The sequence below is a fragment of the Trichosporon asahii genome (assembly GCF_000293215.1).
Source record: "Trichosporon asahii var. asahii CBS 2479 unplaced genomic scaffold scaffold00050, whole genome shotgun sequence".
In the NCBI taxonomy this organism is placed as follows: Eukaryota; Fungi; Basidiomycota; class Tremellomycetes; order Trichosporonales; family Trichosporonaceae; genus Trichosporon; species Trichosporon asahii.
Window position 1 is genome coordinate 1604569 of NW_014040874.1, and position 15033 is coordinate 1619601.

At 60.2% G+C, this 15033-nt stretch overlaps 5 protein-coding genes across 5 annotated transcripts; 3 read left to right on the top strand and 2 right to left on the bottom strand.

Moving 5' to 3' along the window:
- Positions 1-1244: 1244 nt before the first annotated feature.
- On the bottom strand, positions 1245-2226 carry A1Q1_01776 (uncharacterized protein; the record flags this gene model as incomplete). Its single annotated transcript, XM_014324815.1, has 2 exons — positions 1245-2165; positions 2212-2226. The coding sequence occupies 2 exons, from the start codon at positions 2224-2226 to the stop codon at positions 1245-1247; spliced, it is 936 nt and encodes a 311-aa protein (XP_014180290.1).
- Positions 2227-2766: 540 nt separating this feature from the next.
- On the bottom strand, positions 2767-6672 carry A1Q1_01777 (uncharacterized protein; the record flags this gene model as incomplete). Its single annotated transcript, XM_014324816.1, has 6 exons — positions 2767-3161; positions 3238-3638; positions 3720-3835; positions 4575-6176; positions 6228-6533; positions 6571-6672. 6 exons carry the CDS (start codon positions 6670-6672, stop codon positions 2767-2769), a joined length of 2922 nt encoding a protein of 973 aa, XP_014180291.1.
- Positions 6673-7088: 416 nt separating this feature from the next.
- On the top strand, positions 7089-8505 carry A1Q1_01778 (protein required for pre-rRNA processing and 40S ribosomal subunit synthesis, Enp1p; the record flags this gene model as incomplete). The annotated part of the gene is made up of 3 exons (XM_014324817.1): positions 7089-7630; positions 7678-8298; positions 8346-8505. The coding sequence occupies 3 exons, from the start codon at positions 7089-7091 to the stop codon at positions 8503-8505; spliced, it is 1323 nt and encodes a 440-aa protein (XP_014180292.1).
- Positions 8506-9840: 1335 nt separating this feature from the next.
- A1Q1_01779 (uncharacterized protein) lies at positions 9841-11176 on the top strand (the record flags this gene model as incomplete). Its single annotated transcript, XM_014324818.1, has 5 exons — positions 9841-9873; positions 9930-10358; positions 10917-10985; positions 11046-11096; positions 11159-11176. The coding sequence occupies 5 exons, from the start codon at positions 9841-9843 to the stop codon at positions 11174-11176; spliced, it is 600 nt and encodes a 199-aa protein (XP_014180293.1).
- Positions 11177-12253: 1077 nt separating this feature from the next.
- On the top strand, positions 12254-14726 carry A1Q1_01780 (MATE efflux family protein subfamily; the record flags this gene model as incomplete). The annotated part of the gene is made up of 3 exons (XM_014324819.1): positions 12254-12256; positions 12300-13445; positions 13542-14726. 3 exons carry the CDS (start codon positions 12254-12256, stop codon positions 14724-14726), a joined length of 2334 nt encoding a protein of 777 aa, XP_014180294.1.
- Positions 14727-15033: the final 307 nt, after the last annotated feature.

Sequence of the window (15033 nt, forward strand, 5' to 3'; positions counted from 1 at the left end):
GAGAAGCGAGGCTGATTTGATTTCGGGTGAGATGACCCGATATCACCGTGCCTAATCATGGGCCTTAGTCTGGCCGGGAAAACCTGGCCCCGACATCGCTACGTACTCTGCGCTCCTCCAGCTTGGACCTCGTTTCCAGCGAGATCACAATCGCAGGCACGTCTCGCATTGAGGTGCCTCGGAGGCGCAGAGGGCGTTCTATTTCGGTCTTGGAGCCCACCAGACGCCTGCGACTCTAGCGATGTCGGGCCCAGTGGCCAGGTCGCACGGACAGTTGCTCGAGAGTGCAAGCGTAATCTACAGCTCTACGCTCCGAGCTGACCGAGATTGCGCCCAGAGTGCACCGGGAAAGGAGGAGGGAGTGTACTACTGCTGCGCGTAGCGAGGCTAACCATCGTGCGCTCACAGCTTACAGAGCTCACAGAGGATGAAAAGAACAGCCCGTGGCCAGACTCCACTCGCTCCATCAGCGCGTGCAGAGCCCGAGGCACAAGTTCTCACCCCATACCGGCGCAGGGGAAGGACAGCTGACCAAGATGTGCATGCAACCTTATCTGTCTCTCTAGACTCCAGCGATGTGGTCCCAACCCCGGGCTCCACCTCGGAGCCTTCCATTTTACAATCACGGCGCGCTCTTGAGCGGCCTACTGGCATCTGCAGCCAGTCACACGACCCGGGATCCGTGTCTGGACTGGCCTCCGATTTGGATCTGAGATCGAGGAGGACCCGCGGAGGGCGAGGGTGTGCTGACAGTGGAGCTGGTGGCCTATAGCGTGAAGAGAGTTGGTCAGACATCGTATCGGTGTCAAGGTCGGGATCCGACTTTCGCACAGACGTCAGAACAGACCAGAAAGGCTGCAGGTCTCGGTCGTGGTGCGTCGCGGGTGAGGCCGTAGTTTCTGAGGAAGGAGCCTATGGTATTGCTAGCTTTACTCAGCGTTGATCTGGAAGCCTCGCGATAACGAGCGACCTGAAGGTTCGGCCGTTAAGGCGAGGCGCTGCTGTGTCCTGCTCTGCACGTGCCGAGCCTCCCCCACGGAACCTCGTTCTCTACCTCATCGTCGCAACCCTCTTCTTCTTCCCCACACTCTCTATCTTGCGCATCAGCGAACTCCCGGCTCGGCACACTGACGGCTGTATTCTCCTCCAAGTTCTGAGACTCCTCGAGCGCGAACCACTTCCGCCCACTGTCACACAGGTCTCCACAGCTGACCCCCCGAAGCCTGCTGCAGGATCACCTCACATCACAGAGTATAGCTATACCCAAGGCCCATTGCCTTGGCCGCCATCGTGAAGCGCTCCACCTCCTCCTTCTCGCTCTCCTCCTCAACACCCTCCCTCCTCAATCCGATAGCCGTGTAGATCCGGAACAAGAGCCCCCTCGCAATCGCACCGACTGGTACAGAGATGCCGGCCCGCTGCACGGTGCCGCGCAATTCGGAGCCGTGTCCGTGCCACAGTAGCGCGTCTGCAATCACGATGCCGAGCGCATAAGCCGCTGGGCGGAAGTAGGGCGAGAAGTCGATGATTCCGGGGTCTGGCTGTTGCTGCTTTGACCATCCGGGGGTTTTCCCGGAGTGCTTGGCGGCGGATCTCGGGCCAGAGCCAGAGGAAGATGGTGAGGAGTCGGAGACAGGCGCGAAAAGGACGTTTCCCGACAAGTCGCCGTGGATCAGCTGGGAGGGGCCGAGGTCTGGTTCGTCTCTTGTGAAATCCACCAGGGCATTGACGAGCGCCTTCCACGGTTCTGGGACAGCGACCTCGCCCTCGCCCCAGACAGCGGCATCGGCTCGCGCCCACGCGTGATCCTCCACCGGTACCAGTTCGCGCTTCACACCCTCGGTGGCCGCGTGCAGCACCTGGCCCGCCTTGAGGACCCGCACCACGTCTTCGGTCGACAGTTTCTCCCTCGGCTTGCCAGGAAGCAGCTCGTTCGCGCCCCATCCGTCGCATGTCCATCCTCCAGCCTTTGGCCGCAGCGCGCGGGCCAATCGGAACCCATTCTGGGGGAGGGGGTCGAGCACCTCGCCCACGAAACGCTGGCAGTCCTCCTTCGCCCGCTTCAGGACGGCAGAGTCGTCCGAGGTCGCATACACGGGTTCTCTGCCTCCTTCCATGAGTCGCAGCGGGCCAGTTAAGCCAAAGGCGTTGAGTACATCGCTCGTCTGTCGTCAGTATGTGCGCTGTCAGTGTAGTCAAAGGAGAACTGACCGGTTCGTCAGACATGGTGTGGTTGCAACTATCAATGACGTTGAACGCCGAGATTTGGCCTAACTTCCGAGTCAACACTCCGACTCGAGCCGGATCCGGCCCCTCATGAGTGCCGTGCAAACCATACATACCAATAATCTCAATGCGAATGTCCTGTATCTCTCTTATCTTACAACTACCCCGGGAACCTAATTGGAAGAGGGATGCTTATCTATGTCAAGGTGGCGTACGTGGCGGGTGGCGATCTGATCACTTCATGGTGAGCAGCACTCTGCTTGCGGCCGAGGAAGCTTGTGGCAGCATCAGAGACGCTCAGAGACAACGCTCAGCTGCCCGACAGGCGGATGCCGCGCTCCACGACCACGCCAGCCACCACGTCCATGCAGCACATCTCTCCGCGACCCGAACTCCGCCTTCCAGTCCCACCTTTAACTTCGAACCTGCCGAATAGAACGCGCCGGAAACTATCGTACGAGGCTCTTCCATACGCTGTCGTCGTAGCGCTCTGCTCTCCCGTGCTCCTGCGCTCCTGCGCTTTCCCTCTACCTTCGTCCTCTACCTGGTCTTGCGCTTTCTTCCACGGATAAGCCTCGTCAAGATCGGCACCGTGAACTGGACTCTTCCCACCACGATCCAATCGTGGAGGAACGTCGTGAGCTGCCCACCAGTAACGGGGGCAATGAGACATCCCCAGATCCAGTACCAGTTGCGCTGTGTCCAGAGGTGCTTTCCGTATCCCATTGCCCAGCAGCTCAGCCTGACGCCAAAGTCGCGCGCCGGATTCAGCGCGTAGCCGGGATGCAGGCCCATGCAGCCCGATACGCCGACGAAGAACCAGAGCATGATCAGCGCCTTGGACCAGGTCGTCCAGTGTGCGTTTGGCGGGGAGGTCGCGATCGCAACGCCGAGGAGGAGGAGTGCGGCGCCCGTGACTTCCTGGAAGAAGGCGTCTGCGCTGTCAGCGCTATTCTCACGGCAGACGAGCAATGGATGTGCGCCGACTGACGTCGGCGCGGAGGGACTCACCAATGTTGCTCTCCCACTTTGGCGCGACGTCGATGAACAGCGTCGCCGTCTTCATCGTCCGCAGCCCGCGCCCGCCCTCGTACTGGTCCAGCAGCTGGTAGTACAGTCCCTGCACCATCGCGGCCGCAGCGAAGGCGCCCACGACTTGCGCGGCCCAGTATCCCGGCACTTTCTTCCAGGGGAAGCCGCGGTAGGACGCGAGCATGAGCGTGATGGCGGGGTTGATATGCCCTCCACTCGTCGGGATTGTGATGAGCAGTCCCGCGAAGAGACCCACGCCCCAACCAAAGGCGTATGCTACGTCGTTGGACTTTGTTGGGTTCTCTGGGTCGCCGGTGAGGGTGGATTGGCTGTTGTCAGCTACCGTGGTTGACGGGAGTTTGGAGCGGGGCAGAAGGAGCCTTTGCAACAGCAAGAGCACGAAGAAGCCGAAGAGTATTGCTGAGTGAAATGAAGAAGGGCGTCTCTCGCATCGCACTCACATATTCGTGATAAGACCAATCGTGATCATGACGAAGATGCCGGCGCACTCGGCGGCATAACACTGAAACGACTCGGGCATCTTGAACGAGAACGGCTGCATCTCGTCATCGTCCTTCTAAGCGATCACTGGCTGGCGCTCGACGTCGACATCTGGGTCGACAGGACCCATGAAGTCGGTGCCGCTTGACCCGCTGATCTCCGACTCTGAGTGTCAGTGGAACATTTTGAACGTAGTGAAATATCGCTTAGCGTGATCTACGTCTGCGAAGGCAGGCACCACACCCGTGCGTCGCGAAACTCACCGGAGACGGGCCGTTCCGTGACTTTTGCAGATTCGTCGTCACTGAATTTCGGCAGCATGCTGACGCTGGAGCCGGGTTAGAGGTCAGAGGAAGAGCAGTGAGCAGTGAGCAGGGGCGAAGAGATGCTGACGCCTGACGATCGTTAATGCATGCGCTTTCCACTGTCCAGGGCGAGCATGACGTTCGCCGATGGAGTGGTGGGGCCGGGCCTTGCATACAAGGCATTGTAGGAGAGTGAGCGTAACGTAAATGGCAGGGCCGGTAGGGATCGTCTTTTCAACGGACTTGGCCCGCAAGCGGGACGAGACACGGACAATGCAGGGAGTGGGCACCTATAAATAATCGACAAGACACCGACGGGCCAGCCACGAGCGAGGCGCTGCTTCCGACATCCGCTGCTTGGCACGTTGCTCCGCATTCCATTGGCTGCAGATACGGATGTGCATTGCCGTCCAACCGCCGTCGTTGTTTGCATCTCGGAAACCTGGACTAGACGGCGATCAAAGTGCAAAATAGATGCATCGCTACCGACTGCCGCTACCGACTGCGTACAGCGAGGTATCCCTCCTGTCTGGTGACGCGGTATCCCTCGGCTGTCAACGCGCGCTGAACCGCGGGACCGAGGACGCCGCGGTTTCCGGCGCTGTGGATTCCCTTGCCCGTAATGATGATGAGGGTACCTCCGTCGCCGCCCGAGTGATGACGCGAGGCTGTCTCCTTCGCTATAGTGACTGCCTGCTCGACAGACATGTAGTGCAAGTCGATCGTGGCAGGGCGACTCTCGAGCTGCTCGTCGACTAGGAGGCGCGCCCCGCGGAGCTCCCACTCCCTCGCTGCTGTGGCCGCTTCGCGTGCCTGCGCCGCGTAATGTCCCGCGACGCTCGCCTGGATATGCTTCTGTCCTGAACGGAAGTGACGACCGGCAGCGCGCATAGCGTCCTCGCGCGCTCGACGAGCCGCCGCTCCACGCGCGTAGCACTCGGCGGGCGTGAGCGCTTCTGGGTCCTTTGCAGCCAGACTCGGTGCAGGCGCGCCTCTAGCGTACGCCGGGATGTTGGCCGAGAGCGGGTGCGGGCCGCGCTTCGGCTTCTTTGAGTTGACCGTGGTCCATGCGACAGGTGACGGCGCAAAGCCCTGCGTGTACGTCGCCGGCATGTTGCGCGCTCGCGACGGCGATGTACGCACGGGTGTGCTGGCGCCGGACACGCTTGTGCTCGTGCTCGTACTGGCGCTGCCTGCCGGCGCCTTCGATCCCGGCACCGCGCGCACCTTGGCTTCCCGGATGTTGCCGTTGCCGACACGCTGTTCAGACTGCTTTGTGCGCTGTTGAGGCGGTTCTGAAACAGGTCTCGTAAGCCTGTTCCCGTTCAGCACACGTGTTGTCTTCGGTGGTGAAGTTGTGCCAGCAGACTTGGGCAGCTGGCGTTCGAGCGCGGAGAGCGTCGCGAACGGATCTTGCTCGGCTTCCCGGCGCGCCTCGTAGTCTGGCCAGAAGCGCAAATCGTGCACGACGTTCATCAAGTCCATGACTGACATGACGTCGCCCTCCGCTGCCCCGATGCAAGCGTGCAGGGCGTCCGAAATGTCGTTGTTACCGTCATCTCGGCTGACACCATACACGTCCTCAAAGATCTGCCATGCTTCATCGGCGAGATCTTCCCCGAGGCGCGCATTCGATGCCGCAAGCGCGTTAAGCGCGGCGAGAGTCGCCTCATGTGCCGAGTCGTAGTCGCCCGAGTGCAGGTAGGACTTGAAGTAGCCCGGTGTCGCGCGAGGCACAATTTCCGCCAGGGTCTCGGTGAGCGACGCATACGCCGTCCACACATCCGTTGACGTCGCGGGAATAACACCGGCAGAGTTCGCGGGCGTCACAGGCGTTGAACGGCCGCTGGCAGAGCGTCGTTGCATTGTGTCGACAACGGGTATCGTGACCGTCGGCTTCTTCTTCTTCTTGCCCGTCGGGGGAAGGACTGCGGCCTTCTTGTTTGGCGATCGGCTGCTCCGACGAGAAAGTGCAGGGCGAAAGGCGCCTCCGTCGCTCTCGCTTGATGGCTCGTCGGGCCAGTGTCCCATCTTGCCCACATTGTTAATTAGTTCGACAGACAGCAGGTGGTCGATAGCGGCCTCTAGCGTGGGTTCCGACGTGAGCGCCTCCTCCAGGTCACGTTGGGGTCTGATGGGTCAGCAATCTCCTGCCCTTCGTACCCACAGGTTAGGAAAGAACGCTTTGAGAAAGTCGATCTCGTCCTGGGGGTCCTCGTCGTCAAAGGTTTCAGTGTTGTCTGTGATGGAGGTTGTCTGCGTCTGCGACAGCAAAGCCGACGAGCTCTCGCTGTAGGTGGGCGTGTCTGTCTCTGCCCGTCCATTAGAATCGTCGTTGTCTGGCACGCTCGTAGCCTCCAGAACACCGAGCTGATCTCTGATGGCTTGCTCATTCCTTCCGAGCTCGGATGGGTCGTAGTCCAACAGAATTGCGAAAATGAGAGATGGGTCTAGGAGAGGGTAGTCGAGCTGATGTTAGCTGAGAACCTAGAGCTAGCCAACTCACCGAGAGCACTGAGGCGAACACTGATGGGTCCACAGGCCCGCCCACCGGCTCTGGTGCTGGCGGGGCATCCTTTGCGTCCTTTTTCAACTTCTTCTTGCCCATTTCAATCTAGTGGGAAGGTTGAGTTGCGCCAGAGAGCAGAGACAGTTTATATGTGGGGCCAGCGAGACGGAGAAGAGGTTGTTTGTCCTGGGTTCATGTCTCAAGTCCTCGATCGAGGGGCGGTTGTCGATGAAACTGCAATTGCTTCGCGAATTGTCTATCCCTTTGTCCTGTCGCGTTGTTGAGATGCACGACGCGCAAACGACTGGTCTCACTGGTGATAAGATTAGGTTGCTGGCGGAGGGAGGGAGTGCTGCAGAAAGCGGCTGATGGGCAAGGTGATGTCAACAGTTGAGTGAGCGATCACGTGACACCGATTAGATTTGTTCGCCGCCCGCCGCCAGGAATTTTGAAACGATCGATGAGCCACCTGGCTGAATTTCTGATCTCACGACAACTCTACTCCATAAATCAACATGCCGAAGGCTTCACGAAGCAAGCAAGCGCGGCACGACCCGCTGCACGTTGAGCTCGCTGCTGACGAGTCGCTGCGAAAGTTCGGCCGCGCCAAGAACCGCAAGTCCAAGGTTGAGCAGGAGGAGGTCGAGGAGCCGCGAACGGGTGAGGATGCGCGCATGTCGCGCAAGATTCTCGAGCTCGCGCGCGAGCAGCAGGACGAGGTTGCGAACGAGCTTGGAGAGGACGACGACGACATGTGGAAGGATGAGGACGACGAGCCCGAGCCGTCCGCCCGGCCACGACAGATCGAGTCGGACGACGACAGCGATGACGAGGATGGAAGCGACATCGGCGGAAGCGACGAGGAGCACGAGCTCAACATCGACCCGGAGGACCACGCTACGATGGATGCGCTCGGCAAGGATGAGGGACAGGGAAAGACGCTCGCGGATCTCATCTTTGCCCAGATGGACGGTGCGCCGGCTGCCCCCGTCGAGGACGATGGACCCCCGGATCCCCGCCAGGGCCTGAACCCCAAGGTTGTCGAGGTGTACACGAAGTGAGTAGCACAGAGCTAGCAGACCGATAGCTGTAGCTAACGTGCAGGGTCGGCTACCTGCTGTCGCGGTACAAGAGCGGACCGCTCCCGAAGGCGCTCAAGATCCTTCCTTCGATGCCGCAGTGGGCCCAGCTTCTTGCCGTCACGACGCCGACGAGCTGGACGCCGCACGCTGCGTTCGCGTGCACCAAGATCTTTGTTTCGAACTTGAAGCCGAGCGAGGTGCGCGTGTTCCTCGAGGGTGTGCTGCTCGACCTGGTGCGCGAGGACATGCGCAACAACCACGGCAAGCTCAACGTGCACCTGTACAACTCGCTCAAGAAGGCGCTGTACAAGCCCGCGCCGTTCTTCAAGGGCATCCTGTTCCCGATGTGCGAGTCGAGCTGCTCCCTGAAGGAGGCGGCCATCGTTGCCTCTGTCCTCTCGAAGGTCTCTGTGCCGGTTCTCCACTCCGCTGCCGCCCTCATGCGTCTCGCCAGCATGGACTATGCCGGACCCAACTCGCTCTTCATCCGTATCCTCCTCGACAAGAAGTACGCGCTTCCGTACAAGGTCGTCGACGCGCTCGTGTTCCACTTCATCCGACTCGCCAACTCGCCCCGCTCGCGCGACGGTGAGGACAAGCTCCCCGTCCTCTGGCACCAGTCCCTCCTCGTCTTTGTCCAGCGGTGAGTATCCTTCAGCTTTGTCCCTCACGTTCCCTAGCTAATGTCAGATATGGCTCTGACCTTACCGCGGACCAGAAGGATGCCCTCCTCGACGTCATCCGCGTGCGCCCGCACCCGACGATCAGCTCTGAGATTCGACGAGAAATCGTCAACTCTGTCGAGCGCGGCGCCCCGCGACCGGACGACAGCGGCGACGTTGCGATGTAAACGCTCTTAGGAATGTAACGCAGCCGTCGCTGAAACGGCTATTACGAGCCCCCCTTATTCCCCTATAGATATGCATTGGGTGTAGGATAGTGAAGGGCTCTGCAGGTCTGCGATCGTTGGCTCCGAAGTGGACTTCATTCTCGCTCTCGTCAGGCTTTACGTCAAGCACTCCGATAGCTGCAACTGATGAGCGCTCGCTGGAACCGAACGGAGCAGACAAGTGGGTCGAGCTGGAATCGCGCTTCCCACAAGCTCCTCGATACTCGGTTCCTTCCGAGGCATCCGAGGAATACGGGGTATCCGCGGCCCAAAGTTGTTTGTCTTCCTCGAGGAGCTTGAAGCCTCCCCCACCCGTACATTGGCGGTGCCTCTGTGTCATGTCTGGGAACACAAAGGAGGCACTGACGTCGTGCTCTTCCAAACCGCTTGCATATGACGTCTCAAGACCTCGCCGGCTCGGCATGATACCTCCGAGAAGCAGCATCAGATGTACCAAACAATTCACGAGGCGGTGGATGCTTTACCCGAGGGAACGAGGGAAGCAGCTGCCTGAAGGGGCAACTCGTTCCATGCCGGGCGTAATGGAGCAGCGGTGCGTAATCGATCTTGCAGAGGGAACCTTAAATGCTGGCGGCATGGCGGCAGCTCACGGGGTAATGCCGGACCGGCGCATTGGACATGTTGTTTTGATCGGTGCCGTCAGCGTACAGCGTGTGATCGTTGTTTGCATCCATTCGGAGCCATCCGATCCCAAGATTAACTCGCCGCGGATGCCCCTGCAGAAGCGAATGCAGGAAGGCCTGGGATCCGGCGGGGCTGCTGTGCTGTTGAACACTTGGCCTCGTCCGCCGTGGTTAGCTGGGCGTCTGGCGTCTGGCGTCTGTTCCTTCGAAGCTCCCGATGACATCTTGGGTCGCTTCAGGTCGGCTCCCCCTGGCGACGAGCGCTGGGCATGACGACTCATCCGCTGTGCTGCGCTGTGTCCAGACTTGACAGGTCAAGGGTTTCATTCTCCGGAAGCAGAGCGACTTGAGGGCGTTTACGTCAACGTCTGCCCAGTGTGCGCTCGCGCGTTCTGAGGGCAGTGCAAGCGTGCAGCTCTTGACATGCCGTTCACATAACAAGGGGCTGGCTGGAAGCGCTGCTCTCAAGCTCCCTCCGGCTCCAGATCAGGCCAAGACCACAAGTAGTACGCACACTCAGCTTGGTATGCTGTCGCAAGTTTGACGCGTGTATTCCGTACCAGTTGGGACGTTCCAGTCGCCCCAGAATGGATAGAAGCCATCACGTGCTGTGTGTCTCGAGCTTGTGCATCGGCGGCTGTACGATTGCATCATGACCAGACAGACCAAGGAAGGCAGTCGGCAGGTGAATTGTTTGTTGCTTGCCAGGAGAAGCCGATTTCAGCTAGTACTTGTATTCAGCTAGCCTTTGACACGGCGGTCAAGGTAGTCAAGCAGAGAAGCACCATGGGGCGGCAGCGGACCGGGCATGCATCCAATGATCCCGGATTGGAATCGAGGAGAGAACACAGAGTGGCAGGCGCGCAGGCGAGAGGACTGGAGGCAGGTTTCGCAGACCCACCCACCTCGCAGAGTGGGCCCAGTGGCCAGTGGCCGGTGGCTCACCTGGCTCATGGCTCACCGTACCGCCGCCCGCACCACCCAAGACCACGGCCTCATGCCTCAATGCCTCATGCCTCCAGGCGACTGCCCTTCCCCCGCGACCCGACCCCTCATCCCTCATTAACCACAACCCAGTCATCCTCTCTCCTCCTCTCTCTCCATCTCCCATCTGCACTTGCACTCGTCTTCTTCACCCCGATCCACATCCATCCACCGCAACAATGGCCAGTACGTGCATGCTTTCCCCTTGATCTGCCATCCACTGCGCGCCCGCGCCACTGTCACACTTGTGTAACCGCGGTATGCCCCAGGGTGGAGGTTGTTTACGCGTTTCTCTGTGGACACCCCGCACCATTGTACTGACACTGCACGCTCGCGCTCGACTCAACACTCCGTCTCGCTACCTGTCGCATCCTCATCGTCTTCGCCCCTGCCGCTGCAACGACCTTCTCCGCACACCCAGCCGCTAAGAAGGGTTAGTCATGCATGCGCACCGTGCACCGGACATCTCCGACTAGTGCTGACATTTGTCTTTGTTTACACACACGCGACTGAACGTGTTTCTGATTTCTGCAACCGTTGCATCCACCGACCCACACTTTCTGCTTTGACAACAACTGCAAACAGGAGGAAAGAAGACGTCGCCCTAGTGAGTATAGCGCTGAAAGCTCCGCAATCGGTCCTTTCACGGCATCCACCCTCGGTCATGGACCCGTGGCCGCGGTCAATGCGCGGTGCCCTTGTCACCTCTTGTAGCGGTTCGATGAGCTGACAAACAGCAACCAGTTTATGAAGGTGCAGCTCGCGAAGCTCAAGGCCGACCAGGAGAAGTCCGGCAAGAAGGGCGACCACCGGGTGAGTCAACCGCAACCGCCTCCACTTGTGTGCGTATAGGGCCGCAGTCTAACAGGACAGGAGAACTTCAAGAAGGTCGCTGCCATGTGGAAGGATGCCCCGGAGAACCCGGTGAGTCACCGCGAGTCACCGCTGTGTGCCGTGCTGTGTGGAATGGCGCTGACCGGGTCTAGAAGAACAAGGCCTCGTAAGAGTCCTCGAGGTGATCCAGCAGTATACCACACAATTTCTGTGAGTCGAGATAAGCTGGTCTCGCTGCAGCAGTAAGCTGACAGACAGTCAGAAGTGCGAGTAGACGTTTCATATCAGTTCGATTCGTGGGGGGCTCTGCCGTCGAATGTAGACGAGTGGAGGGTCGGCTTTTCCATCTCAACCTTTTGGAAGGGGTTCGTTCTATGCCCTATGAATTTGTTAATGCTTCGTTTTCCTAGTATGACGCGCAACAGCGCAGCTCGCGGGTGGGTTTGAGTGGATGGTGAAACGGGGGTCAACATGGATTAGTGGGCCGAAGGCATGGGCGCGAGGGAGGAAGGAGAGAGCATGCGGTATGCATGGGTGGTGATAAGAGGGTGGTTGGCGAGGAAGGCGAAGAAATTCCTTATTTCTTTTGGCCGTGGCGCGGCTGACGATCGCTGATATTGTATTGGCCGGAAGCAGGGAGTGTTGATCACGTATAGGAGTGAATGACGATCATTTTCGCGACTGGGCGGAGCATCAGCGTACAAGCTGAATACTTGTTTTGACGACTGTGAGCGCGGTATACGGCGGGCGGCGCACGGTAGAACCCCCGGTAAATGCAAAGGCTGGAACGGGGGTTGGCTGGCCCAACACCTGACAAGCGGGCTGCATTCGATAGCACGGATAGGCTGGCAGGGCGAGTCACCCCTAGATACTTGTCGGCCCGTGGGAGTACTGAGCTGCGGGGCGGGGAAGACCACCCAGGAAGGACCCAGGATGATGAGAGAGCGGCTGCGTGCCTGGAACCCTTAGTTGACCCAGTGACCGCTTTAGTCCAGTGCAGATTGTTGCGACCGTGACTGACGCTCAGCTCCATCTCAGAAATCTTTCATCCACAAGTCTCTTCTCCTCTTCCACATCCACGCTCTTTTCAAGACTGTCAGCAGCCTCAAACTCTCGGGCAAGAACACGAAAACGCCTTCCTCAACCTCACCGACTCGCTAGCGGTCCGCCGCCGGCCACAGCCTGGTGCATAATGTCAAACTACCCCCACTCATCCTCCTTTGCCGCCTCCCTCAGCACCTCTCCTTATGGTACGTTCTCATTCTAGCTAATTACTGACAAGCAGCGATCCAGAACAACCTCGAGGCGCTGATGCGGCGGTCGCGCACACATCCGCACGCCCACAACCACCGGCGCACGAGTGGACCGATCTCGCCCTTGTCACAAGGACAAGACAGCGAGACGAGCTCGATCTCCAAGATCGGCAGCCTGGGGGGCGCCCGCGGCAGCATATCCTCGACGCAGAGCCAGGATGGCGGAGAATCTGAAGTCACACTCATGTTCCCGCACGAAGAGGAGACTCGACCACCGCAAGAGGAGCGCGGACGCCGAGGTAGCAACGACCGTCATGGCCGCGGTCCTCGTGCGCCGAAGCGCTACTCGTACGGCGCTGTCAGCGAACCGATCTCGCACCTTGCGCAGAACCCGCCGGTACCCATCGACTCCTCCGCACCGGCTGGCAACTCGCGCTCCCGTAGCAAGGGAAGGACGCCGCCGCGGGTCGTGCGACCCTTCACTCGCGCTCACCGTGACGCCGCCACCGCCGCCGGTGCGAGCTTAGGTGCCTTGGGCGGCGTCACGAGCGACGCCGATGCTGGATCCTCGACGATCTCGACCACGAGCGACTACACGGCCACGTCGCCCTCGTCGCCCTACCGCTCCTTACGCCGGGGCCGATCACAGGACCGCCGACCGATCTCGCCCGCCGTGCTCTCGAGCATGCTCCCGCCCACGTCAAGTGATGAGGAAGACGAGTCGGATGCCGAGACCGAGCACGCCAAATCTCAGGCACGCGCAAACCTCTGGCAACCGGGAGCCAGCAGCTTCGGGGAGCCTCTGCTCTGCGATCCCGCCGAGGAGCTTGATGCCCAGGACTTAGATCTCCCGACAGACGCATCTGGCAGGGAGGTCCACACTTGGAAGGGTGCGATGGCCGTCGAGCTCCCGCTGCTGCTCCGCACGACGATTCCCGTCTTCTTCACCCAGCTCGCCGAGTACTCGCTCGCTCTTGCTAGTGTCATCAGCATCGGACACCTCGGCACCAAGGACCTCGCTGCTTCGTCGCTCGCCAACATGACTGCCGCTGTATCGTGCTATTCGATCGTGCAGGGCATTGCGACCGCACTCGACACCCTCCTCCCGGCCGCGTGGACGTCGTGCGACCCGAGTCGTGTCGGTCTCTGGACGCAGCGCATGTTTGTGGTCATGTCGTTCGCAATGGTGAGTTGTCTTCCTTCTGTGCTTCGTAATCTGCGCCCGACACCGCGCCTGCCCATGCGCCCCTGCGCCCGCTCCCAGAACTACAGCTGACTCCAGATCCCCATGTTCATCTTCTGGTTCAACATCGAGGCTATCCTGCACGTCTTAGGCCAGGACCCGGACGTGGCCCGGCTCGCGGGCGTGTACCTCGCGTACCTCTCCCCGGGTATCCCGGGGTACGCCGGCAACGTGATTCTGAAGAAGTACCTGCAGGCGCAGAACATCATGGATGTGCCGACCTACATTCTCTTCATTGTTGCTCCGCTCAACCTCGTCCTCAACTGGTTGCTCGTGTGGGGTCCTCCGGCCGTCCGGCTCGGGTTCAAGGGCGGTGCTATCGCCACTGCCTTCAGCTACAACCTCACCTTCCTCCTGCTGCTCGGGTACATCCTCTGGATCGGGCCGCGGGAGGCGTGGCACCCCCTTTCCGCCAAGAGCTGCTGCTCCAAACTTGGCACCATCGCGTCCCTCGGCGTTGCCGGCACGGTCATGACGAGCTCGGAGTGGTGGGCGTGGGAGGTGTGCGCGCTCGCCGCCTCGTTCTTAGGCCCGACCACGCTCGCCGCACAGTCCGTCCTTCTCTCGACCTGTTCGACGCTGTACCAGTTCCCTGCCTCTCTGGGCGTCGCCAGCTCCGTGCGAGTCGGCAACCTCCTGGGCGCCGGTCGCGGATGGGAAGCCAAGTGGGCCTCCCGCGCCAGCTTCGTGTGGGCCACAGTGTTCGCGCTCGGCAACAGCGCCATCTGCATCATCTTCCGGAACAACTGGGGGTACATCTTCAACAGCGACCCCGTCGTTGTCGGTCTGGTCGCGCAGGTCCTGCCGTGGATCGGTCTCTTCCAAGTCATGGACGGACTCTCGGGCGCGGCCAACGCCGTCCTGCGCGCACAGGGCCTGCACGCCACGGGCGCGCTGATCAATCTCACAAGCTACTACGTGATTGGCATCCCGTTCGGGCTCTGGCTCATGTTCTCGAAGAGCGCGGGCCTCGGCCTCGTCGGGATCTGGATCGGCCTCACGCTCAGCCTCACGTATGCGAGTGTGGTGGGCCTCTACATCGTCTGGAACGCGGACTGGGACCGCGGCGTCGAGCGCGTGCGTGAGCGGCTCGGCCTCCCGCCCCTCCCGGACAAGTTTGACGATGCGGATGCCTCGGGCGTGGTCGAGCATGAAGCGAACGGAACGAACGGCGTCGTCGATCCAGAGCGCACGCCGACAGAGCGCACCCGTCTTCTCACCTAGGCTCTGAGTTCCCCCACACTCGTTCTCCTCACTCAAGACCCGGCCAAACCTCAGACCCGGCTCGGACGGCTAGACGCAAAGGGCACTCCTCAAAATGGACATTTTCCCCTCTCTCTCTTTCCTCTCTCTTTCTGCTTCCATTTCTCTGACCAGCAACATTACAGCACGACACTCAGCAAGACAACCCCACCCCCCCAAAATGTAGCAAATTATCAATAGACAACCCATCCACTTGACTTAACTCTCGCACGCTCGGCCCCCGGGGCTTGTTACAATACCGGCAGCGATACATGCATTGTTTCTTTCC